Raw genomic sequence first — 25,999 nt, 5'->3', positions numbered from 1 at the left:
GTGGGGGTGTGGCCGTGCAGCAGGGAGCCTGGGGCAGGGAGTGTGGCGTGCTTCCCACAGTGCCCACCCTAAAAGCCCTCACTGGCCCGCACTCACAGCACGCGGAGAGACCTCAGCCCATTGAAGGCGTGGACGGGGATGCACCTCAGCCGGTTGTAGCTCAGGATCCTGGGGGAAGGGAGATAGAAGCTGTTGGCTGGTCTACTCTCTGCTATCTGCTGGGGACTGTTGACACGGTGCACAGTCAAAGCGAACTGTTTCTTCAATATCCCGGTTTGAATACATTGACAAAAGCATCCCAGCGGTAAAGAGTAGGGAAGCCCCTTGGCCGCCCCAGGGAGAGCCCTGGCTTCAGCGTTCCGGGCTCCTTACAGGCTCCAGAGCAGCCTGGGGCTCCCCAACCAGTTTATCCTCAGCCCTCCACCGGCACTGTCTTCCCCTGGGACAGGAAATTCCCCCATCAGAGAAGACATTCTACTGGAGCCATCCTCGGAGTCACCAGGCTCCGGCGCCTCTGTCTGCCCAGACAGAAAGTTCCAACCTACATTATTTTCCTGTCATTGACTAAGGTCTACCCTTTGCAGGGACTGCCTCAGCCCTGAGGATGGAAAGAGCAGAGAACCTGGGACCCAGGGGAAAGAGGGGAGAGATGCCCACTACTGCAAGACCCCTGAGCTAGTTAGGAGGAGACTGTACTCACAGAGTGGAGAGGTGAGACATGTTACTGAAGGTGTAATTGGTCAGCATGCCGATGCTGTTGTTACTCAGGTCACTAGGAAAAGTCAAACAGAGGGTCATGTTTACTGTTGGTTGCTTCTGATGGATGCCAGCCCCATGGATGCATTTCAACCATCCGTCCATCCGCCCATCTACCTAACCACGCACCCACCAGCTCACTCACCGGCCTATCATCTACCCACTTATTTATCCACCTACCTGCTCAACTACCCACTTCCCCATTCATCTGTCCATACACCTACCCACCCACTCATTCACCTACCATTCACTCCATCCACCCATCCATCCATCCACTCACCACCTACCCACACTCTCATCCATCCATCCATCCATCCTCCATTCCTTCACTCACCCTCTACCCACCTGCCCACTCTCCTGTTTATCCACTCGCCCTCTCCTCAGTCCTTATGTCCACCTACCGACTCACCCCCATCCCAGTCATTCATCTCACAAGTGTTCATTTATATTCAAGCAGCTGTTGTTCTTCCTTCCCTCCCTCCATTCCTTCCTTCCTTCCTTCCTCCCTTCCTTCCTTCCGCTAGTCAGTCATTCAATTTCAAGTCTACCCATCTGTTTCATTCTACCAACAAAACCTAACACATGTGGTAACAGTCTCTTCTTGTCTAGAACAGTTTTTCCTTGATTCATCCCCTTGTTTCCACAGCGTCTTCACCCTCCCTCCCTCCTAGCATTCATTCACTCCATGGTACCAGCTTCTCTCTTAGGAGAAATGGAGTCATGCTAGTTTCCTTCTCTGCCAACTACAACCTCCAGCTTCTCCTGGGGGATAAATACCCAGAGCAGTAGCCACATGAGCTGCTCATTAGATGATCTGTAGGGCTTTTAGATCCTCCGATGCCGGGGATTCCTGTGCAGATATGCTGATTAAGTGCTCCAGGGTGGGCCTGAGCATCAGTACTAAACAACAATGACAACTACTACTACTCAGGGGGTCCCTCCAACCTCAAGTTCACAACCATTGCTATTGAGCAGTGGTTCTCAGCTGGGGACCCTTTTGCTCTCCCCGTGATATGTGGCAGTGTTTGCAGACAATTTTGGTTAACACCACTGGGGAAACGTTACTGGCACCTAGGAGAGGCCAGAGGAAAAAAGGCAGGAGGGGAGGGGGCTGTGACACCCCCACAACATCCACGGCAGCTGCCCACAGCAGTGAATGACCTGGCCTCCTGCATCTAGAGTCCCCAGGCTGAGAGCGCCTCGTCTAGATGCTGCTGTGAGGGGGATCCAGGAATCCAGGCTGATGACAGTGGCCTCTCTTTCCCAGGGTTGGTGTTTTCTTTCTGGAAGAACCCTGATTGTCCCCTGCACTGCTGCCCAGCTCTCCTGAGTGGCTCTGGAACCCCTCAATTACACTTGCCCACAGGATTACTCTGAGCCCATCTGGCCCCACTGGGCAAGGCGTGGAGCTAAGAGGACCAAGCCCAGGGGCCTAGCTCCCTGGGCTTTGCCTGGGCCTGGGATCCTGCCACTGGAAGACTTGGAACCAGCAGGGCCCCTGATGGCTCCCAGGCTGAGGGCACCTCCTGGGGAACTAAAGGAAGAGGAAGGGGAGATGCCAGTTCAAGCTCTGGGCAAACCTCAGCGCAGCTCCACCCGGGAGAGAGGCTGGAGACTGAGGCCCAGGAATTCTACTCGGCCTTGTCACTTTCCCAAGCCAAGCAGGAGGGTGGCTGAGACGGCCCGTGAAGCCAGGCCCTGTGTTTCTTCAGTACCCCCTGTTCGGTCTTGGGGGATCAGGCTGCTCCTCCTCCAGGGAGGAAGGCTGGCGATGCTGCGTCAACCTGCCCGCCCTCCCCACCCTCCAGCCAGCTCCCGAGCTACCCCTGGAAACATGGGTCCCCCCCGAGGCAGCTCCTTACATAAGCGTCAGGTGTCGGAGGGCGGACAGCTCTCTGGGCACAGCTGTTAAGTGGTTTCCTTCCAGGTACCTGAAAGAGAGGAACAGAGTGACAACACCTGGGAAGGGACAGTGCACGGTGGCCATTCTCTCAGAGAGGCTGTGCTGAGTCCCTTCTCTCTGCTTCCTCCCATCACCTCCAAAGCAGACACCACACTTGTCACTTAATGCTTATTTGTGTGATTACTCAGTCAACGATGTCTTCCTCCACTGAGTTGGTAAGTTTCATGAAGACAAGCCCTGGCCCAAATCGCCCACCATTGAATCCCCAAGGCTCTTTACACAATGGATACATGATGGGTATTCAATAAACATTTGTTTAATAAATAAAGCTTCCATTGGATGCTTAGCCCTCGAAGTATCCTGCATGGCAGGAGTTCACAGTTGAGGAAGAAGTTCAGAGACGTTCAAGGTCACACAGCAAGCAAGCAGTTGAGGTAGACTTGAACCCGCCTCTCTCTGACTATCCTCTTACCACAATTCTGTTCTGGCTTCTGGAGTGTGGTGGGAGAACCGAGCCACAATTTGTCTCAAAAATTCTAATTTGATGTTGAGTATTTGAAAACTGAGGAGAGAGGGGGCATATCCCTGTTACCTGGAACACTGTGGTATGGTTCCCAGTAGGCAGACTACATGGCAGGAGGGGACAGGGCTGCAGGAGGAGGATGCACCCAACAGATGCAAAGGCTGCACTCCACTCCACCTGGACTCTGGAGCCCTGCACTGACTTGCTCCATCAGGACAAGCAACCTCTGGGGGCTTGAGTGAGGCTTAAGAGAAAGAGGGAGGTTTCTTTGCAGTTATGTGGTCCTGAATTACAAAGGCAATGCTACCCACTGAGGTTACTCCCACCCTCATAAGGGGCATGGACTAGCTCATTCACTGCCAAGGAGCTTGTTAGAAATGAGGATTTTTCAAACTTAACCCCAGACCTGCTGGATCAGAATCTGCTTTCCCAGCAAGATCCCAGGTGACTGACAACAGTGTTAATTTTGAGAAGCACTGAGCTCGCACAACATAGAGCATGGCTTTCCCCTGCTGGAGCTTGGGACGGGTGCTGGGCAGATGAACGTCAGTGACTGGGGGTTGACAATTGGGAGAGGGGACCCTGGGAGAGCTTTGCGTGGAGGGAAATCCACCCACAAGATCAGAGCAGGTCTGGTAGGCCAACCTAGTGGTTTTGCAATTTCGTTCTGCAGGCTGGCTATGGGGGATGACGCCTGTGCTACGTTCTGTCTCAGCCCTGCTGGAAGGCACGCTCTGAGTGGTGGAGCATGTCCTCCACAAGGGCAGGGAGAGGGCCAGTTTGGTTTCTTGCTGTATCCTCCAGTGCACAGTATAGGCTCACCCACTTGTTGAATGCACGCATGCGTAGAAGGGCTGTTCATTGGACCCTGGATTAAAAACACAACACATGGTGGTCTGAAGGGAAGCCTGGTGCTTGGCCCCGACACACATGCAGGACAGCCATGCTCTGCAAATGCTTGCATTTTCTGAAGAGCCGAATGAAAGTGCAAGGGACCATGGGATTCTGGGATGCCAACATCATCTTTCAGGGAACGGGGAGGTTCAGGACCCTGGAGGCCAGCAACGAGACAGAGCTGCTTCTGGAGCCGTGGGGGTCTCTCTCTGACTGGTGCTGTGTCAACGTAGCCTCTTCCCTGCCTGGAGCCCTTGGAGGCTCCCGCTGTGTGTTAGAGAAGGGCCAGCCCACTCCTGCCCACATCTGACAAGGCCGTTGTGGTCTCTCCAGTATTAGGGTTCTCCAGAGAAATGGAACCAAATGGAGATCTATGTTTAAATAAAAAGTACAGGAGCTCACGGCTTAGGACTGTACTTTGGCAAGAGGCTCCGATAAGTAGAGTAAAAACCCAGACGGAATCACCCATGCTAAAGGGCACCATCACCAAACCAACACCAGCTGTTTATCTGCCCTTGCAAGAAACCAGTACAAACGAGACAAGATGAGACTAATGGCCGAACTTCCCAAACAGGCCAGTTGTCAACAGGCACAACCCTGAAGTCCCCTCTGCTCTAATACTCATGCAAAACAAGTGACCTGATGTTAACCCATCAGTGACTTTTCTATCGCTCTGTCTCCCTGTCTCTGCCTTATAAGGAGAGTAACTTGGGGGTGACCAAGCCTTTTTTTGAATTTTTTTTTGTGATGGGTGGGGGTCTCCCTGAAGTTACCCATGTGGTCTTGAATTCTCAGGCTCCAGTGATCCCCCTCCCCCGCCTGCAAGGGCTGGGGTTTGGCAGATGCCCTGGGCCCTTGGGACCAGCCCTCTGTTTGGTCTTAGTTTCTGCGTTTTTCAGCCCTTCTCCGTCTATAAAAGTAACCCATCCACTCAGCTCATTGGACCCCAAAATAAGCCAATTAAGATCTTTAAACTAAATTTGTTGTGACTTTGTCCTTTGACTATTACCAATCGATGAAGGGTGGGGAGAATGTGGGTGTATTTGAAGGAACTGGCTCATGATAATGGTGGGACTGCCAGGTTTGGAATCTACACTGCAGCCTGGGGGTAGACTGGAAACCCAAACAGGATTTCTATAGCTTTCAGAAATTCTGAGAAAAAAATTCCTTTTCTCTGGGAAACCTCAGGGTTTCTCTTGTTAGCACCCTCAACTGATTAGGGGAGACCCTCCTTAATGTTTGGGACTGTGATCCCCATTACCCAAGAATTCTACTGATTGTGGGTGTTAACTGCATCCGCAAAATACATTCACAACATCTAGACTGGGTGCTTGACTACTGCCTTGCCAAGTCCACACAAGAAACTGACCATCGGGGCCAGATCATCTCAGGTTCATCTCCCGCCAGGCTCCCCCTTGACTTCTGGTCTTGCGCTTCCTGGAGCACCCCAGCCCTTTGGTGGGGTCATGTCTTGGCCTGCCGAGTCCCTCCTCTCTCTCCTCGCCCCACCTCCTACGATGCTCGGATCTCAGCTCCCCATGCACGGGTGGCATCGCAGGGCCCCAGAGCTCTGGGTGTGTTTTCTTCACAGCATTTCACCCCACGGTGGCGTCTCCAGTGTGATTCTGTGATGAGCATTGGCAGAACATGTCGGTGTCGCCCCCACCGCATCCCACCGCTGCCTGGCAACGCGAGGCGCTGGGGACAGTGGCGGCCCCGGGCTCCCCAGGTGGAGCTGCCCTTGGCACTGCTGAGCCGAGCAGGGGCTGCTTCAGCACAGAACGTCCCCAGTGGACCTGGCATCGGGCTCAGAAGATACGGAATCAAAAGGCCTCCCTTCAGAAACACAGCTGCGGTGTGTGGGAAGCTCTCTTTGAAGGAAGCCCTTGATGGTGACTCTGAACTCCAGTGTTGCCTGTGGCTCCATCCCGGGTCCCCGGAGGGCCCATTTCAGAAGAATGCCCTCCTGCCCCGCCAGCCTCAGAGCTGCCGAGCGTTTCGAGTGGGTCAACCTTTGCACTGACCTGCATTTAAATGCTTGGTCTCAGCCCAGAGCAAGCACGGGAGGGGACATTGGCCTCACATGGAAGTTCACACAGATCCTGGAATGAACGCTGCCATGGCCGTCTGAGCCTCGCACAACCAACAGACATGCACAAAGAACTCTGGGACCAGCTGGGTGTGACAGAGGAGGGAAGCCACCTCCAGGAGACCCTATTCCAGGCTCTGAGCCACGCAGAGCAGCTCAGTAGTCAGGCTTCCTAGGCTCACAACCTGGCTATCTAACCGCTATGTAACCTTGACCAAGGTACTTAACCTGGCACTTCCCAGATGTAAAATGGGGCTTATAATCATCACTAACTTGATGTGATTATAAAGATTAAATGGATAGACCTTAGAGCAGGGCCTGAGAGAAACTTTGAATATATACACATACACATACACACACACACATTTACACACCCACGTCGCCATCCAACAATACATACAAAGATCAAAGGAGGATTCTGACCACTGGTTGTGCATTCTCCATTCTTCCAGAATGATGTTTCTAAAGGAGAACTGTTCTTTCCACTGTCCTGCTTAGCATTCTTCCCTGGCTCCTGCTTTTCCCTGGGGCTGCAGACTCAGCCTTTGCTGTGGCCACAGAACTTGCTTCAACTGCTCCGCACACCTGTCCCCTTTCCTCCTGCAGTGGTCACAGCTGGTGGCCTTCTGGGTTCTATCTTTTTTTCTTTTCTTTTTTTTAGTTGCAGGTGGACACAATACTTTATCTTATTTACTTATTTTACGTGGTGCTGAGGATTGAACCCAGGGCCTCACACATGGTAGGCGAGTGCTCTACTGCTGAGCCACAGCCCAGGCCCTGGGTTTCTTGAGTACAAGATCCTCCCAGTCCTTGCTCCTCCTTGCTCCCTGCTATTTTCCTGGGAGCGCTAGTCCTCTTCCTATCTGAGATGTCTGCTCTGCTGGTTCACTGCCGCTGCCTTTTTAAGACAATTCTTTTTAATGATATAGGACACCAGGACACCCTGATGTAACCAGGAAGCTCCAATTCAGTCCCCAGCACTCCCTGCGCACTCCTGCTCCCCTCCCTGAATCCACTCATCTTTTTTTTTTTTTTAAATTACTGTCCTATGGACACACCCAATGCTATGACCCACCACGCCACACCCCCACACACTTAGGAAAGTGTGGCCAGAATGTTTGCACAGTTCCTCCCTTTCCCTGTCCCTTCTTCTTCCCCCTCAATCCCCTTCTCTACTGATCTTTCCTCTATTTTAATGAAATGCCCCCTCTCTCCCTCCCTCCCTTCCTCCCTTCCTTCCTCCTTCCTTCCCTGGTTACTAGTCTTCTTATTTCTCCCCCACTTGGTTTCGGAGACAGGGACTCGCTGTCACTCCATGCTGAGCTTCGGCTCCCAGGTGTGATAAGCCCAGTAAACACTTGAATGGGCAGTGGGGGGGACCTTCTTAGCTTTCAGCCTGTGCTCAGCCTCCCAGAACCCCTCCCGTGGCCCAGTGGCACCAAGGAGAGTCCTCTACTGATGCCATCTGCTGAGGTCTCCTCTGGAGCAGGGCTTATGCCAAAGATGGGATCAACCCATCCAGCTGGCTGGAGACACATTTCTCTCTCCCTGGGCCAGAGAAAGACAAGGACGCCATCAGTGCTGGGTGGTGACTCTCTTCAGTGCTCTGGGGAGCTGCTTAGCACCTGGGCAGAGCAGGTGCCCTTTTTGGGCAGCAGCTGCCATGGCTGGAGAAGGCCCAGCTGTTGGGGTGGGCCCAGCCAGGATCCAATGGCACCTTGACCCATCCTGAGCTGGGCTCTCTCTGCTTGGCGGCAGGCAGCAGTTCTGAGAGGACTCATGGTGTCGCCTGCCAATCTCCAACAAGCCAGGGCTGCAGGTAGCACTCAAAGATACCTGGGCCTCTGCCACTGAGATAGGGGGTTAGTGACTGGATGTTGGGTCAGACAGACCTGGGTTGAAAGTCTGTACTCTGCTGCTCAGTGGTGATATGATCGTAAGAAAGGATTCAACCAGAGCAGAAGACAAATACTGCATACGTCTCTTGAAGTGGTCCCTCTCAAAGGCAGGACTGCCCTGGACTCCACAGTGCTGCTGTCACACCCCCTTGCTCCCCTTGAGCTGGCAGCCTGGTTCCAGCCTCCCCCAACACCAGGGAGTGCCAGGAGCCACAACCTGCCCGCAGGGATCTGCCCGTCCTCCAGAAACCCGGGACACTCAGGTCCCAAGGCAGGCCCTGGGTGGGGCAGGAGGGAGACTCTCCCTGGAGGAGTGGCCATGTTGCTGAGTCTGGGGATTGAGGCTAAGCTGGCCTGGGGAGGGAGCAGGCCCGTGTCGGGGAAGAGCATCAAGTGCCAGACTGCCTAGCACCTGGGCACTCCCGGCAGGCCATCAGTCCCTGCCCAGTTTGCAGGGCTCCCAGCACAGGCCCTTGACGACCCTCCGTCTTGTGTTCTGGAGCATCTTCAGGGAGAGTGGAGTCAGATGCTCCTCCCTTGCCAGGCAGAGGCCCTGGGGAACTGGGCTTCCTGTTCCCTGTCGGTCACTTTGGCGAGGCTTCCCTGCCATCTTGCTGGAATGCATTCAAGGGCATCCGGCCGGTGTCTGGCTTGAGAGGCTGGGCGCAGTGTGAAGGATGCTGGCATGGGGCTACTTACAGCTCGGTCACGTCCTTGGGCATGCCTTTGGGGAGGACACGGAGCCCCTTGTTGCTGCAGCGCACCACCGTCTCCAGGCAGGTGCACTGCTCTGGGCAGCGCGGGCTCAGCGGGCAGCTGCTCTCGTCGTTACCTGTGGAGAGCCCCAGAGGTGAGCGTGGCAGGACGCGGCGTCCACTAGGGGGCGCAGGCGAGCAAGGCCAGGGCCAGTTGCCACCCAGCTGTTAGCAAAGGCCAGGCAGAGCCTGCTCCAACTCTGGGCTAGAGCCAGGCTGGAAGCAGCTGCTGGCCTCACCCTGGTTGGAGGGGGAAGGACACACACCTGGGGGCATGCAGGGTTCCTGCCCTTCACTGAATTTGACTTAAAGCCTATTAAGGAGGTTCGGTGAGGCTTCCGCACAGAGGAACAAAAAGAGATCCCTGCAAACCAGATCAGGGCCAAGAGAGCGGGCAGGTGGGGGCAGAGCCCTGGCCTCCTCCCTCTTCCTGCTCTCTTTCTCCCCTCCCCACTAAACAAGCCCTTTGGGGTGGCGAGTGTGTCCCTAGGCCCTTTTATTCTTTAACCTCAGTTGATCTGCAAACCAGTTAATCTGTCCTTAGATAATGGAAGCAAAGGACAGTGCTCGCTTGGATTTATACAAACAAATATGCCCTCTGGGATCCTGAGACCCCGAACCTGAATTTTCTGTGCTCCTTGCCAGTGACAGGACTTTTCTTGAAATCTGTTTCTCATGGGCACAAACCTTGGACCTCACCATGACACAGACAGGAAAAGCAAGGCCGAGGGCTCCCACGTATAGTTGTGTAGGTTCTGTACAGTGCAAGGGGGCCACACCACCCAAGGGCACTGACCTCACTGTGGACATGGCAGATTAGTCAGCTTGGAAGCCCAGGGCGGCATGAACCAGCTCATGCTTTAGTAAATTGGGATGGATTTTTGAAGATGGAAGAAAATGGCTTCAGAAAGGGGCACCTCATCATTTGCAAGGCGAGCCCCGCAGGCTGGCTGCAGAGCCCCCGGAGCTCCAGCGTGTGCCCCAGGGTGGAGTGGATCAGGTCCCCGGGGATGCAGTCAGCTGCACCTGCGCCCCGCCCCCTCCCTGCTGCCCAGGCTCTCACCGTCACAGGTGAAGTCCTGGAGGGCCACGTCCTGGATGGGGATCTCCTTGAGGAAGAAGGGCTTCTGGCACCTGGGGTTCCCGCTGACAACCCGCCTCTTCCTCAGCCACCTGCCGAGCCAGGCCAGGTGGCAGTTGCAGTTGAAGGGGTTGGACAGGAGGTTTCTGAGGGTGAGAAGGGCTCTCAGGGCCAGCCTTGCCCTGCTGCCCTGCGCAGCCCTGGGACCCCACTGCAGGTGGCAGGAGAGGCCAGGCTCAGGGCCTGCTGCAGCCCTGCCCTGACACACAGATGGCTCCCCGCAGCCCTGCTGTGGTCCTGCTGAGGAGCAGGACTGTGGCCTCCTGCCAGGGCCTCTGCTACTGCTGGGGCTCCAGCTGCCCTGCCTCCCACTCTTCCATGGAGACCTTCCTCCACCTGGGGCCTGGCCCCCGCCCTCTTCCCTGCCCAGGACGCTCGCTCCAGCCTGCCTGGCCCCTGTCACCTGCGGTTCTCAGTTTCACCAGCACCAGCAGGTTGAGGGGACTTCTCTGAGCTCAAGTGGGAGGCAGCAGCCTCCCGGCCTCTCCCTTCCCCTCCCGGGCGGCTGTCAGCACTCCTGATGGCTTCTGCCCTTGTTTACTACCTGCCTGGCATTCGGAGCCCAGGTTCATGGGGTGGGGCCATGGCTCTTGGCCTCTGTGTCTGGAAACTAGCACATTTCCTACAGGCACTCGTCCCCTGGTGGGTGACAAGGCTGACTGGAGCAGGGAGAGGGGCAGCAGCTTCTGCCACCAAGTCTGCTCCAGGACGGGGCAGCTCCACACACCTCACATGTCTGTGACCTCACTCACACTGTCACAGTCGCCCTGGGAAGGAGGGGACATTATTCTCATTTCATAAATGAGGAAAGGATGGCCCAGGGAGGTCACCTAAGAGGGCCAGAGAGCCCTCGAGTGGCTGCAGTGTCACGGTCACCCAGAGCCCAGGCGTCAGCTGTCCCAGCAGCACCCTTCCCCTGAGCCTCGGTAGCTGCGGAAGTTGGGCCCGTTCCTCCACGAGGGAGCGGTGCCCTCGTGCTCCGTGACCTGCCCCTCTGAGCATCTAACTTGCCTTTTGTTAGGGAGGTCCCTGGGAACGGCTGAAGATGGGCCACAGTGAGCCAGCCCACGGTGTTGTTCCCAGCTGATAGACCCCCTGCTGAGGACACACTCTCATCCCATTCATTCGTGCATTTGGCCACGGTGGCCTGGGCCTCTGTACACTCATAGGCTGGCATCTGCTTAAGCTCCTCACAGGTGCAAGCCTCCAGGACAGAGCGGGGAAGGGACAGCTGTGTATCCCTGTCCTTCCAGAACTTAGATGACAGGAGGCAAGCGATATGCGACTGGTCGTGGATGAGCAACGTGTAGCAGATCTGAGGAGGTAGTCAGTGTTAGGAGAGCAGGGCTCAGGGGACAGGAGGATGCAGAGGGGCATGGGGTGCGGCAGGTGGCACTTGAGCAAAGAACAGAGGGGTCAGAGGCTGGGAGGAGGGTGCCAGGTAGTATGAAGGGCCAGCAGAGTTCCAGGAGGGAGTGGGCTGGGTGGGAGAGGTTGGAGGGGGTCAGTGGAGCTGTACGGGAGGCAGGGAGGCCAGGCAGGTCATGAGGGAATGGCTACAACTCTCAACTCACAACTTCCAAGTGACATGGGCATGTGGATGGGACAACGGGTGGCAATAGGAACTGCAGAAACTGCCTTTTTTTCTTTTATCTTCTAAAGGGTGTTTGGAGAAGGGAAGAGATGGAAAAATTAACTATCAACAAAGGACAGCAGAGCCATGTGGTGTTGGATCCTTTCTATTTGGCAGGCCCTGGCTCTGCGCCTCAGAAACTGCAGCGACCCAGCCTCCTAACAATCCCAGGAGGTGGATCAGGGGAAGTAGCAGCCTAGGGATGAAGTCCCTTTCCAAGGCCACACAGCCAATGAGAGGCAGAGCCAGGGTTTGGATGTAGGAAATTTGGCTCTAGAGTCACAGCCTCCTTACTGACAGGGTGAACCCTCAGGGTAGGAGCACTCACTGAGGTGTCCAGAAAGCTGGATTCAGTCCCTGCTGGTCACATCACTGGTCTACTTCAAAGTCCCATTGTTGCTGATTCACATTGGATGAAGACTAAACCAGCCAACAGCCACCTTGCAGCCCAGCCCTGGCCTCCTCTCCAGTCTTGCCTCGTACCAAGCCTCTCACACTCAGCTATGGCCATGCTGGGCTTGCTCAGCTCCATGTATTGTCTATGCTCCAACTGACCACAGGGCCTTTGTGCATGTCTTCCTGAAGGATATGTATTTCCCACTCTCTTCCACAAGCTAACATTCCAGAATACAGCACCAGTATTTCTCAACAAAGCCTGTGTTGGGTTTTCACACCACTGTGGACCTCCCTACAGCAATTCACTCTGCTGTGAGCTCCAGTAGGGAGTGCTGGGTCCTTATCCTCAGTACCTACGTGAAGCCCAGAGTACAGGGAGCCTGCAAAGTTCTTTAAGTAGACAGAGGGATATGTGACCATGGCCTCAGACAGCAAGGAGCTGGGGGATGGTGAGGTCTGCACAGGGGGACCAGGGAGACTCACATGGTGGACAGGGAGACGAGCGTGGTGAAGGCCCCAGGGGTGATGGTGGTGATCCGGTTGTCGTAGAGGGACAGCAGCCTCACAGAACTCAGGCCTGCGAAGGTGTCATTGCCCACGCAGCTGATCATGTTGCTCCTCAGCATCCTGCAGGTTGTGGGAAGAGGAGCACAGGTGTCAAGCTTTCCTCCTGCACACGGCACATAGCGGCGGGCGTGTGACTAGTGGGGTGCTCCCGCCACCCCCAAGCTGGGCTCTCCAGGCCGCTCAAGTTCGACCTGTAAATGCAAGGCCTGGATCCCTGGGGCCAAGTGTGATCTTGCTTGTGCGCTCCACTTACTGCGCCAGCGCTGAGCGTGCATGTCCCCCTGTGCTCATGCCTGTGGCTGCTGCGGGGAGAAGGGAGAACCCACGGGTTGCTGTGCACTGCCTTGTGTTCACGCCCATGTGGACAGGTGTGTCTGCAGGTGCTTGTGGGCCTGGGGCATGTGTAAGTGTTGTGCCATTTGTACAAACACGTGCACATGTGCATGCTTGTGGGGAAGAGTGTGCTGTGGCCACCTCCATGGGTTTCTGGTCTGATGTGTTTGGGAGGGTGCATCATGGAGTGACTCCAAGTGGCGTGTCCAAGTGCCATGCTGACCTCTTCCCCTCACGGACTGGGAGGTGTCCAGGGCTCCGGCTCCACAGGTCAGGATGGTGCGTGGTGCCCCGCTGCCTGCCCTGCCCTCGGCCTCCCTCCAGACTCCCAGTCCACTCACAGGGTCTTGAGGCCGCTGAGGCCCCGGAACATGCGCCCGTGCACGGCCTCCAGCTGGTTCCCGGTCAGCATCAGCTCCTGCACACCGGCGGCCCCATCGAAGGCCCCCTCTCGCACCTCCTTGATCTTGTTGTTGCTCAGGTTTCTAGAGGAGGAGGCAGATGGGGGACCAAGGGGGTACAGGGTCAGGACGCGGGGGAGCCACGGCCCTGGGGACTGGAGGGTGCAGAGCTGTCATGATTCCCCTGACATTTGTCCTTAGACCCTGTGAAGCAGGAGCAAGGGCCCCACACAGCAGATGGCTTGGGAGTGAAGTGTCGTCACAGTGACCCTCTTTCCTATGCCCCGGGGACTGGCGGACTTAAAACAGTGATTCTCTAACTTCTTTTGTGTCCTCCCCAGATTTTCTCATTAAGTAGTGGTTCTCTAGAGAAGAGGGCGGGGAAAACAAAATACATCTCCTCCCATAGGGAATCCCACCAGAACCCCAGCATCAGCAGGCACTTCTGTTTGTATTCATTGAGTACTTATCATATTCCCCCAGGAGAGAGATCCAGCCTTCACAACCATACCCCGAACACCACCATCCTTCAGACAGACCCTGCTGCACTCCCATCTTACAGAAGAGGAGACCTAAGTTCAGAGAGATTAGGTAGCTTGCCCACAGTCACACAGCTGAGAAAACGGGGATTGGAAGCCAGGTCTTCTTGCATGTAAAAAGCGCTACACTGAACTATCCCCTTCACAAGTGAATATTTCTTTGATGATGCAGGGCCTCACTCGGTGATGTCACCAGCTTTGCAGAATTCAGGACTGGGGATAGTGTGTTTCTTAAAGTGAGCACTCAGTGTTGTCACTTATGGTTCTGCTTCAAGCTCTGAGGGCAGGTCCCTCCCTCCAATCCTCACACCCACACCCTGCCACAGAAGAGGTAGAATGGCAGGCCACGACACAGGCCTCCTAGACTCCACCTGACAGGGGAGGAGGGGTCTCCAAAGACCATCCAGATGTCCAGCCCTGAAGGCACCCCTGGCCAGTGGATGGAGCCAGCTGAGGGAAGGGTCTAGGCTCCCAGAACACAGCCGAGCCCTGCACAGAAAAATCTTCCGCAAGCAGGAGACTCCTTGGCTGCAGAGAGCCTGCCTGCTCGCCAAGCTGCTGAGGTCCCTGGAGCACGCCAGGTGGCCTGGTTATGAGGCCTGGAGGGGAGGGCTCTGCTTCAGGTTACAGGGAGGGTACCCCAGAAGGGGCCACAGGACCACCCCAACTCCCTCTCCAGCTCACAGAGCTCTGCGCTGACCAGCAGCAACCCCAGTGGGTGGAGCCTCCCTTAGGGACTGACCTGGAGCTCGTGGTGAGCCAGGGTCTCCAGGGCTCCCTGCAAATCTCCCTCCCTTTCCCCGAGAACCAAGCGGGCCACTAGAGAGCCACGATGCGGAGCCTGTGGGCTGGAGTGGAGGGGACAGTCCTTCTTTGGAAGCATGTGCTCCTTGTCTTGACCTTGGTCTCCTCCCCTTTCTGTCCTGCCCAGAGCACAGGAGGCCACACCCCCCAGGCCCTTCCCCAGATCTGGGAGTGGGCGTGGGTTGTTCCCTGGGGTCTCCGTGGCTTTTCTTATCAATCCTGGTCACCCTGCCCCAGGCTGACCCAGGAATGGAGGTAATGTGTTGGGGAGACTGCAAATTACCCCCAAATTGGATGTAGGAGGAGAGATGAAGGTTCTCCCGGCAGCCATAACTCACCACAGGCTGCAGGAGAGGTTGGCTCCAGGGAGCCCCGAGCTGCGTGGGGATTAAAGTCCAAGGGCCAAGCAATGAAGATGAGTTAGGGCAGCTCTGAAGTGGGAGGCCTCCCATTTCCTGACATCTGTTTCTTTAAACGAGCAAAATTAACATCACATTACTGGAAGGTTTGTGAATTGCATTTCCTTGGGCTGGGAGAATGAAAAACAGAAGGGAGGCAGAGAGGGGTGGATAGAATTTTCCTGAAGGGCCAGCGCTGCTCTCTCCATCCATCAAAGCCCTCCTCACTGCTGCAGGCTGCAGAGAGGCGGGGTGGGGAGCACAGCCTGGGTGGACACTCCAGGAACAGCTGAGGGCTTCTGGGGTTTGTAGAGCTCTGATATTCCCACAGCAGGCATTCCCCAAGGGGCTCCCCCACAGGAAACCCCACCATGCAAATCCAGGGCCACCAGCGGCCTCTCCTCTCTGCAGCCCCTATGAAGGAAAACTGCTGCCTTGGGCCTTTGCCTGAGGAAGACGGGCACTTACACCCGAGGGCTCAGCCTTGTCCACTCACCCTGGGGACAGGGACGATGTAGAGGGGTCTCCCCCAGTCACACAGAGGTCTTGGAGCCGGTGGATTCGTCGGGCTGCTTGCCCGGGCCCAATGAGGCAAGGCCTGGCTGCTCCAGGTTTCAGTCTCTTTAGGGTTGCGGCCAGCCCATTAGTTCTGACTACGGGACGGGTTGAAAGCCTGGTCCCAGTTAGAAATGCCATGGGAAAGTTAAGTGGAACTTTCTGGAAAAGGTGAACGCTGAGTCATGCTGGAGCACGCGCTCCGTCTTGCTGTCAGGATGGGGAGGTCCTGTTCACCCCCTAGGGCCCCTTCCCTCCCTCTGAGGTGGAAATTCTCTTGCAGTTGGGATGGCAAGCCCAAGTATTCTCAGGGTCCAGGTAGTGACTTAATGGTGACTGGGAGCAGGCCAGGAAGGGTGAAGGGATCAGGAGGCACACGCCCCAGCTAAGGGGGCAGCTGCTTCTCAGTTCAACTCAACTGGACCCCCTTGGGGATGTGGATGTTCCAGAAGGTGCCAGAAATCCACACTTTCTGGTTTCTGTAAAGCCTCCTGGTTTTTAAAGGTGAGCATGTTATGCTAATACGTTTTAAATACCAAGATCACATTTATTAACTTCATATTATAGTTTGTCCAGAAGTTATTGTAAGTTGTGTATCTTTGAAATATGTGCCAGTCACTCTGGTGTTCTGAAATGTTGCATTTCTCTAGAAATAATAGCTCTCATGCACTAATGCAAAATAACACAAACCAGGAAAAGAAAAAAGTGAGCAGCAAATTCTTCCACCACGGGCTGATCCCCTGGCGCGCCCCTGACTCTGGCTGGAGGACCACCGGTTTTCAGCCTCTGGTTGAGCTTCTCCTTCAGCATTAGAGTTGACCTGGAAGTCTACCTAAGAGAGGTCTCAGTGGCTCTCTGCATCTGACGTCGTCCTCCTTCCCTCCCTTCTTCCTTCCCAGTGCTGGGGGTGACACCCCGGGCCTCATCACGCTGGGTGAGCGCTTGACCACTGCTCTGCATCCCCAGCCATGGTCTTGCTGAAATGCTGCACTGAGCTCCCACAGCAGTGAGGATCCTATGCCATATCCCAGTCAGAGGTGCTCCCGTCTGCGTCCCTGAGTATAGGCAATGCCCAAGGGGACCCCACGAGGAGGGCTCAGCCCCACTCTCCCACCTGGCGGGTAGGGCCAGAGGTTCAGAAAGCCATGGAGTCCTACCACCTGGCTCCGTGCTCACGATCCCTTGCCTGAGTGCCCTAAAAGGCGGAGTCAAGAAAGGTGACTGGAGGACCCTGGCCCCAGAGTCCTCGAGGAAACTTGGCAGGCCCAGGCCTGGCTAGCTTTGGCTACACGGCTGGGCAGACATTGGGAGGGACCCGCCACCTCCAAGGAGGGGCCCAGCTGGGGATGTGTCTGGGGACACAAGGATCTTTGGTTGTTGTTGTCGTCTGTGGTGGCAGCTGGAGCTGGTGGCCTTTGGGATCAGCCTTGCCCCTTGGGTCACTGGTTGGTTGGCTGATCCTCATGTATATACAAGGCTTTGTGCCACACCAAGACACACACTCGGCTACTGCCTTCCATGGGACACGGGCTCCCTGCTAACCTGCTCTGTCACCACTTCTGGCTCCTGGCTCTGCCACTCGCCTTTTGACCTTGGACAAGTTACTTACTACTCTGCTTCAGCTTCTTCACTTGTGAAATGAAGTGATATCAAAGTTTTTCTCCGGAGAGTTAAAGGAGGTAATGTCAGTAGCATCTAGCACGGAGTAAAGCACCTGAGAAGAGCCACTGCCACCTGTCATTATTGCTATCATCATGACTCTGTCCAGCCATGCTCCATATGTGTCCCACTTTCCAGGCTCCTGAAAGTGTCTGAGTTCTGGTTTTAGTTTTTAAATTAATTATTTTTATTTTAATTTTTAAATCTGTGCATCATACCTGTACCTAGCAGTGGGATTTTTGTACGCACTTGTAATATCGGTGCATGTAACAATATGACGATGGACCTCGGTCAGTCTCGCTCCCCAGCTCCTCCCTGTTAAAATGTCTGATCAGCCACGCTGCTGCTCCTCCATCTCCTGCACCTCTCTCTGAGCCGCACACCCAGCCCCGTATTCACTTCTGATCCCCATCATAACTTGCAAGTAAGGTGAATTTATTTCTATTATACAAATGCTAATAAAACTAAGGCCTACAAAGGCCAGGGACAGTCCCCTGGTCACACAGCTGGAGAAGGTCCAAGCTGAGGCCACAGGGAAAACAGGTCTGCCTGCAGGTTCTCCCCATCATCTAGACACTCTTCAGAAGTGGGGACACTTGGCAGGCCTGACCTTCATTCCAGTGTGGCAAATAAGGGGATGAGCCTTGCCCCTTTGGATGAGAGCTGGGCCTACATTTATCACAGCCCCCACTCCTCCCTTTTGCTGCTGGGTCGCTGAGGCTGAGGTCAGCAGTCCCTCATATGTTTGTGCGAGTGTCTCCCAAAGTCGGCTCTCTATGCTTTGTCCCTAGCATCTGTCTGCAGGGAGGCACAAAGAAGGGGAGTCACACCTGAACCGGGAGAATGTGTGTTTCTCTGCAAAAGTGAAGGCTGTCTGCTCCTGTTCGCCAGGCCCTGGGCTGTCCTGACTCTCCTAGCACCAAATCCACAGGTGGGTAAGCTTCTGCCTCAAGGTCAAAACAAGCACGCATTCCTGGTATGAACTGGGAAGGACATCTCCTGGCAGGTGATGGGTGCTATTTGGCTGGGTCCCCGAGGTCCGTGGAGTGCTGGACCACAGTGACAGCTCAGAGTGCTCTGCACTGCCCACAGGTACAGACCAGTCCCTGGGGCTGTGGCCAGGGTGGTACTGTGGGCAGGGAGAGGAGGGGCCAGAGCAGCACCAATGAGATGTGATGCTGCCCAGGGCCTAGGAGGGGTCTGTCCTCCCTGTCCACAGGGTGCTGATGGGTGGGGTGCAGAGAACAGAAAAACAATAAGGAGTCATAGCCAATTCCCATTATGAATGGCAGTCACATTCTGCAAAGTCACCAGGTCCCCTGAATTAGCAAACACAGAGCTGTGGCTCCCGGGGAAACACAGGGTTAGGTCCTAGGAGGCCTTGCCCACAGCATTTCATCAACTCATCAATAGGAGACTTGCTTCATGAGTGTTTCTGCTTAAAGACACCTTATTTAATATGTTATTGATTCATTAACATTGAACTTGCAGCCCGCAGCAACGTGACTCCTGCCTGAACGGAAGACGTTCCCCAACACACGCATTTCCTCCCCAGGCCCAGCACAGGCTTCTCAGGCTGAGCACAAACTTGCAAATTATGTGGCCCTGAATAAACCACAAAGGGACACTTGTTTACAACACGAGGGCTGAACACAGCTGGCGCACCAGCTTTCGACGTCAGCGGGGAATGTGTGTAGGGTGACTGAGTTCTCCCCTGCAGTGGACTCCGTGCATGGCCAAGAGAGGCCTTGAAAGCAGGAACAGTCTCGATTGTGGAGCTACATAAATTCTAGCCAGCAGGTGGGTTTGCAAATATGTACTCTGAATAATGAGGACGGACTGTGTTTCCCTTGCTTTGGAAACAGACCCAAATTCTGGGGCCAAGGGAGATGGAATAGGGGGTGGGGGAAAAGGGTGTCAAAGAGAAGACAGCCTTGGAATCAGACAGCAGAGACCATCTCTGTGCTGGCTTCCTCTGCTGGGGCACCCAGGAAGGGAGGAGGAGGGAAGGAAGCCCAAACTCACACTAGTGTGACTGTAGGTGGATCCAAATTTAAGTACCAGTTCTGATACGTGTTTGATGTATGGTCTTAAGAGAAGTCACCGAATCTCTCTGAACTGCAGTTCCATGACCTATATGAAGGGGACTGTGAAGCCAGCACAAGATGGGTGAGTAAGGACCAAATGACCAATGCATGTCCGACAGGGCACATGGCCCTGGGTCAGAACAGGTACCCTAATAGCATGGCAGTGTTATTTTTGTTACCTTTGTGACTTGGTCCCACTTGGGCAGGGAGAGGGTTATGACAGAGGACAGCCCGGGAGCAGAGAAGAAATAAAACGTGTCCTCTGACTGAGCCCAGGCTCTGGTCAGATCCAGGGACCCCCAGACTAAAAGCCAGTGTGAGCATAGCTGACAGCCTTCCCACCATGTGCCTGGGGACGGAGACACCTCGACTCCACCTACCAGCCGGCCGCGAGCTGTCCACTTGTCAGAATGGCGAGTGGCTGTGCCGGGATGCCACACTCCATTGCTGGTCCTCACCCGGGGCCCAGCTCTTGGGGTAGTGGATGTGGGGTGGGGTAGGGCTGAGCAGAGGGGCAGTGGGGTCAGGGATGCTGTGGGCACACGCTTATCACAGCATGTGACCATGAGACACAGCCACATTTCATTTTGGCCGTGTCTGTCTGTCCTGTAGCCCAGCACAGGCCAGGGCCGGGGTCAGCAGGAGGCTGGGAGGGGCTGCAGCGGGCGAGGGACCCCAGTGCCCTGGCTTCTGCTCTGTCTGAACAAGACCCTGGTCAGGGAGTGTGGTGGCTGCCGGGCTCCTGAAGTTCACTTACATTTTCCGCAGGTTCGGCAACTTCTTGAAGATGCCTGTGGCCTCTAGAACAGATATCTCATTGTCATTCAGTCGCCTGCAGGGAAGCAAGAAGGCGAGGGGGTGGGTCAGCTGGGGTGAGGCGCCTCCTTCACGCCCTCTGCTTGGCTCCCTGCATGGCTTTGACTGAGAGGCCACGACCTCGCATTCAGCTAGGGCCCCCAGGGCCATGGGACTCGGCAACTGGGCAGCCGCAGAGTGCGGTAGGAGAGGGAGCATACTCCTCTTCCCCTGCAGGAAACCCCTTCAACCTGGATGGAGAGGCCTTCTGGAATATTCTCATGGGCATCCACGAGAAAATTCAATTGCCAAGTGTCTGCCTTCATTTTGTGGGAACCTTCATTTTGTGGGAACCTTCATTCTGTGGGTACCAGTGGCAAGCTAGAACACACTGGGAGGCTTTTACAGCACCTTGCCAAGCTGCTCAGCTCCTTCCTGAGCACTGTGAACGCGAGCAGCCCTGAGGCGCCATGCCCAACATTCCTACTGGCACAGGGAGAGTGGTGAGCAGCTAGGCTGGACCTTCCACGTCCTGTGGGGATTCCAGAACTCAAAGAGAATGACATGATCCCAGCCCTGCCTTCACTTATTTACCCAGGGCCTGCTCTGGGCCAGGACTCAAGATGAAACTCTGTGCTCCTCTCCTTCTTACTCTTCCCAGCGGATGCCCTCGTTCTAGAGCTAGGAAATGGCCTCAGACACGAGAAGCAGCTGGCCGATTTCAGGAAGACTGCAGGGAGCAGGTGTCAGGCTCAGGTCCCTCGGCCCCATGGGCTGCACTTTTGCCTTACTAAGGTATGAATTTGAGCTCTTCCTTTTTTGGGATAAACCAATATAGCCCTTCAGTAGCATGGCAAACAGGAAGGTCAGCTATATCTAATCATTCTAGTAGTTTTCTTGCTTTATTACAGTTTTTAATTATTTAATCCCAATCTTTCTGGTGGCACTATAAGCTCCCCAGGGCCAGCAGAGGCTGTCTGCCTGCTCTGGTCACTGAAGATGGACCTGGGCATCATAGATGAGACCAGCACGGGGCCTGGCTTCCCCTGAGTGCTCAGGATGCATTTATAGAATGAATAAACGGATCTTCCTGATTAAGAGCGAGCCGTCCGTGCATGGCCAGGTGTCTGCCTTGGCTTGTTATGCAGAGGATGCCCAAGGAGTGGCCCTGCAACTAAGCCAGAGGGGGCCACCTCCAGGAGACCCCCCCTGGGCTGGTGGAGGGTGACTGGGGTGCAAGGGGAGGGGAGGATGTTCACACGCAGGGTGGGACTTACAGGTCGGTGGCATATTCGGGGATGTGGCTCGGGATGCGGGCCAGCTTCTGGTTGGAGCAGTCCACAATGGTGCCCTCACAGCGGCACTTCTCGGGGCACACGAGGTCCATGAAGCACTCACTGCTCAACCGGCTGCGGTAGTCCTCGGAGCCTGGGCGGGGCCAAAGAGGGGTGTCAGCGTCATGGGTTCCCTCGCAGAGGGCCTGAGGCTGTCCATAGTGGGGGAGGGGAGACAAACCAGCCCCATGAATTGAGGTGCGTGTGGGGGTCACACGACATACACGGCATCACTGTCATTGGTGGGCACCGCAGGGCGCCCTGCCCCGTCCCTGCCACTTTTCCTGTGATCTTTGTCACTCATCTCTTTCATCCTTAGGGAAACCAGGCTCAAGAATCCGGGGCTCTTATGCTTTTGTGGGCCAGGGACCTGTTTGAGAAGCTGAAGAAAGTCATGGACCTTCTGCTCAGAGAAATACCGCAGGCTGCATGGGTAGAGAATCCAGCCTCCAGTTTGAGGGAGGCTCCCTGTTCCATGAAGCCTACCACCCACAGAAGCTCTAACTGTTCCTCATGACCCAAGCAGAAGAGATTTTGCTAGGGCTTCTGTGGGGCTCCCTCAGGGCTGGGAATAAGGCAAAGGAAGAAGTGCAAACTCAGTTGTCTCTTGGGGCTTGACAGTAATTAAATGAACAGAGGAAGACAAACCTGTGGTCCTAAGTGACCACTGACATAGGGCCTCAGTTACTGGCAAGACAGTGATGAGGGTTGGGCAGGTGGGGGTTTGGAGCCCACGACTCTCATGATTGGGAATTTGGCTCTGAGTTGCCCAATGTTTCTTTTCCTTTATATTTATTTATTTTTTTTCCTCAAGAGAAACCAGGTATTTAAAAAATATTGGTATTGAATTCAAGTTTGAAACACTGTGAACATAAGCACAACACATTTGAGGGTCGGCTCCGACCTCTGTCTTAGAGACTAAGTCCTATTTAACTATAGTGCAAGGGCAGTTCCCATGAGTTAAAAGTTGGAGCTAAGATTTATTTTTTCAAAATTGCATTTCTCTCAAGGTCATACAGCAATGGCAAGGAGACTGACAGTCTGATGTCTCTGAGAGGTGCCCTGGGGAGCAGCCGGCAGACCTCAGTGAGCACATGAATTATGCTGGCGGTAATGGGGGTCTCCTGTTCTCCTATCAGACGGGAGTTCCTTGCTGGCCAGGTCTTTTCATTCTCTCACTCCACATGCTGCATTAGCACCAAGCTAGGAAAACAGGGACTTGGTCCACATGGGCCCATGCATGTGGGATGCCTCCAGCACCCGAGTGTCCCATGTGCATTTCTGAAGCGTCTCAGAGTATGGACGTGGCTTGTTGGCAGAGCCAGCTGAGCGATACCTTGGTGATCTTATCTGTGACCTTATGGGGCGCTAGTAGTCTGCAGGTTTCAGCAGCAGAGGGCATCAGCTTGGCCAGGCTTTGCTGTGAATTAGCCTGAGCCTCTCCACAGGTGAAGTGCAATCAAATAGCTGCTCCTACCTCACCCGGGTTGGTATGAGGCTGAGAGCAGGATCCAGGAAGCGGAGCCTCTCTGGGAGAGGCAGGTGGAGTGTGGGTGCTTGTGGTTCTATTTCTGCTCCCTTCTCTGCCACCTGGCATGTCAGAGGCCACTGACGTCAGGGGGCCGATGTACGAGCTGCTACTTGGCCAGAGCCAGGCAGTCTCCTCTGAGCTTGGGTGATCCCATGGAAGCCCTGCAATACCCCGAGTTTCCATTTTATAGATGAGGAGACTGAGGCCTACAGGGTACTATGTGCATGGCGAAGGGATGAACCCAGATCGGCTGCTGCCAGGAGCCATGTAACCAGCACAGTGCATCACCACAGAAGTGCTTTTAGACCAGAGCTTCATCCTGTGCCTCTGGGAACGACACACAGTCAGACGTGGTGGTGTGGGTGACATGTGGGATTCTGCTCTGGTGGGCTACAGTCAGGCAGAAGGCAGGTGTCTCCCTCCCTCGGGGTTCCCTCCCTTCCTACTACCTCCCTGTGGTAATTGCTGATGGGGGATGAACCTGGTGGTCTCTGCTCTGAAGTGGACTATCTACCCCAAAGCAGGGAGCCAGAAACCTGGCTGTGTCCTCCTTTCTCCCTCTGCTTTCTCCCCATCCCCACTTCATCCAGCTTCCTATCCCCAGGCTCATGTGAACGGAATGGAGGCCCGTGTCCTTGTGATTTAGATGGCTTCCTGGCCCAGTGTATAATGCACATCTCCTGCCCGTGGCTTGCTGACATCGTCCCACTGAACCCCGACACCTGGGCAGGCCGGGTTGGGTGAGTTCCATTTGTGAACCCTGCCGAGGCCCACAGGGTACTTCCCACTCTTGTGCCCTGCTGGTGGGTCCACGTGGCAATGGTGTGCAGGGGCGAGTTGCACGTGTGCATCTGTTTTCCCTTTGCAATGTGTCTACAACGGGATCCTTGCAGAGCCGACGACCCTGCCTGCCGATCACAGGCAGAAAGACAGTTGGGGACACGGTTTGCTCTTCAACACAAAGAGCCTGAAGACATGGCTGGCTGGGGATAGCCGCCTGTTAAGTGCATTTTCGTTTTAATCAAGGTGAGAGCGGCCATGGTTAGCGGGAATGGCTCTCAGTGGTACAGTTAGATTATAATGGCGGACCTCTATGGTGGAGCCGCTGACCCATCTTAATGAAATGATTTTGCAATTAGATTCGATGGACTAATGTGCTCTTTCTAGCATTTCTCCCCCTGCTGTTTTTGTTATTGCCCTGGTTTGCAATAATGAGGGGGGTCGGAGAGTGATATTTCACGGGAGCCAGAAATGTTCATAACGGCGTATGTACATAACCGAAAAAGTGGGTTCCCCAGTTTCAGCCAGCCCGAAATGCCACCTCCATCACTTCATATTTCATTACTGAAACTACCCAGGGCTTCTCGGAGCCATTTGTTATGCCTAATGCTCATAACTACCCAAAAGTATTTTTAACTTTTCCAGAGCTTTAAAAGTCAATTTCAATCTCAATGCATATTTTTCACTGCCAGAAATACTTAGTAGGAGGGAACCAGTCGAATCAGGCAGCTGCTTCTCTCTTTGGGGCGGTTCAGACAGGAGAGATCTCGGAGGACTCGGAGAAGGGCCATAAAACTCAACCCTGGCTGAGGTGCGCCCTGGGAGTGCTGACGTCATCTGGCATTGTCCTGCTCCTGCCCCTGCAGCCCTCCTCCCCTTTTGTGAGCAGCTCAAGACGATGACACTGGTAGTGATCACAGAGAAGCTTTAATAGACAAGGTGGGGTGAAGGTAGACATCCACAGCAAGAGACTTTACTAGGAATCCGGCCTCTGGCCCCCTCCTGGGAGGGACGCATGTGACATGTGAGGGGCCTGGGACTGGGCAGCAAGAGCTCCTATTCTTTGGATAGATTGGCTGGGCTGATTAGGGGCCAGTACCAGTCCCAGGTGGATTGGAAGTCACCAGGACATCATTATCTGATCAGCAGAGATCTGCCAACTGCTGTGGCCAGGGCTTTCCTCTGTCCCCAGTAGCCCTCTGATCAGTGGAATGAGGAAAAGGAGGAAAAGGGCAGAAAGAGGAACTGGGGGAGCGTGACGGCCTTTTCAGTAGCTTGGAGAGGAAGTGATATGGACAGGAGGCTGCAAGTGTGAGTGGGTCAGAGGAGCGTTGGCAGGCACACAGAAGTCCACGCACAGGCAGGGCCGGGACCTGACCCCAGGGGCCGGAAAATGCTACCTGGGTTAGCAGGAGTTTGGCCAGCAGTTGTGCAGTGAGGTGTCCTAAGCTGTCCCCACTGGATCTAGTATGAGTGCATCCAGGGCTGGAAGCAGAGAAGCTCATGGTCATGAGCTTGGTGGTAGGGCACAGTATGGATCCACCACCCAAGCCTGGCTCCTGGAATGGTGGGGCAGTGGCAGGGAACTCAGAATTGTCGCTCCATAAGGGAGGAAAGGTGTCCCAGGCTTGAGAGATCCTGGCATGTTCCTGCTGGAGAGGCTGAGCCATTTAATTCCTCCTTACTCAAGTTACTGCTGATAACAGATGTAAGCTTGGAAGGGAACATCTGAGAAAACTTTCAGCTCCCTATGGATTCAAGCCAGGGATCGAAATGTTTTCTAATTCAAGGTAACAGGGATGCGCTCAGCCAGGAAGGCTGAGGGTAGAAGGGGCAGAGCTCAGCCAGATGGAGGCAGTTTTTAGTGATGGGGCCAGATAGCCAGCCTCTCTGAGCCTCAACAGCCTTACTTGTACAATGGGACTCGGTGATGTAAAACATCACCAGGCCTGGCCTATTGCAAGCACCCAGTATGTGTTAAAAAATTCAGAGAGGCGAGTAAGATGCCCCATTAGTCATCAATGGTAGGAACTGGCCCTGCAGGGCAACCGGAGGGAGATATGATGAGAGTCCTAGACTTTGATGGGAGCCCAGCGCCCAGCTCCTGAGTCTAAGCCAGGGTGTGGGTCCCACCTTAGTTCTCTCTCATGGGATGCAACAGAGACTAGGAACCAACAACACTATCTTGTTTACACTGGGTCAAGGATGTATCAGGAAGATCCCTCTTT

The 25,999-nt window shown here is 54.8% G+C and overlaps 1 protein-coding gene across 1 annotated transcript in view; it reads right to left on the bottom strand.

Annotated features, from left to right (window-relative positions):
- Positions 1-25,999, bottom strand: part of Slit3 (slit guidance ligand 3) — a 568,801-nt gene that overhangs the window by 51,532 nt on the left and 491,270 nt on the right. Inside the window, exons 15-23 of the mRNA XM_027938651.3 lie at positions 21,404-21,554; positions 20,089-20,163; positions 13,230-13,373; positions 12,472-12,615; positions 9,882-10,045; positions 8,763-8,895; positions 2,619-2,687; positions 701-772; positions 97-168 (exon numbers count right to left, since the gene is read on the bottom strand). Of these exons, the coding sequence (XP_027794452.3) occupies positions 97-168; positions 701-772; positions 2,619-2,687; positions 8,763-8,895; positions 9,882-10,045; positions 12,472-12,615; positions 13,230-13,373; positions 20,089-20,163; positions 21,404-21,554 (1,024 nt within the window). The remainder of the gene's footprint in view (positions 1-96; positions 169-700; positions 773-2,618; positions 2,688-8,762; positions 8,896-9,881; positions 10,046-12,471; positions 12,616-13,229; positions 13,374-20,088; positions 20,164-21,403; positions 21,555-25,999) is intronic.

This window comes from Marmota flaviventris, chromosome 5, assembly GCF_047511675.1.
Source record: "Marmota flaviventris isolate mMarFla1 chromosome 5, mMarFla1.hap1, whole genome shotgun sequence".
Taxonomy (NCBI): domain Eukaryota; kingdom Metazoa; phylum Chordata; class Mammalia; order Rodentia; family Sciuridae; genus Marmota; species Marmota flaviventris.
The sequence above is the reverse complement of the archived record's forward strand: the minus strand, read 5'-3'. Positions and strand labels throughout refer to the sequence as shown.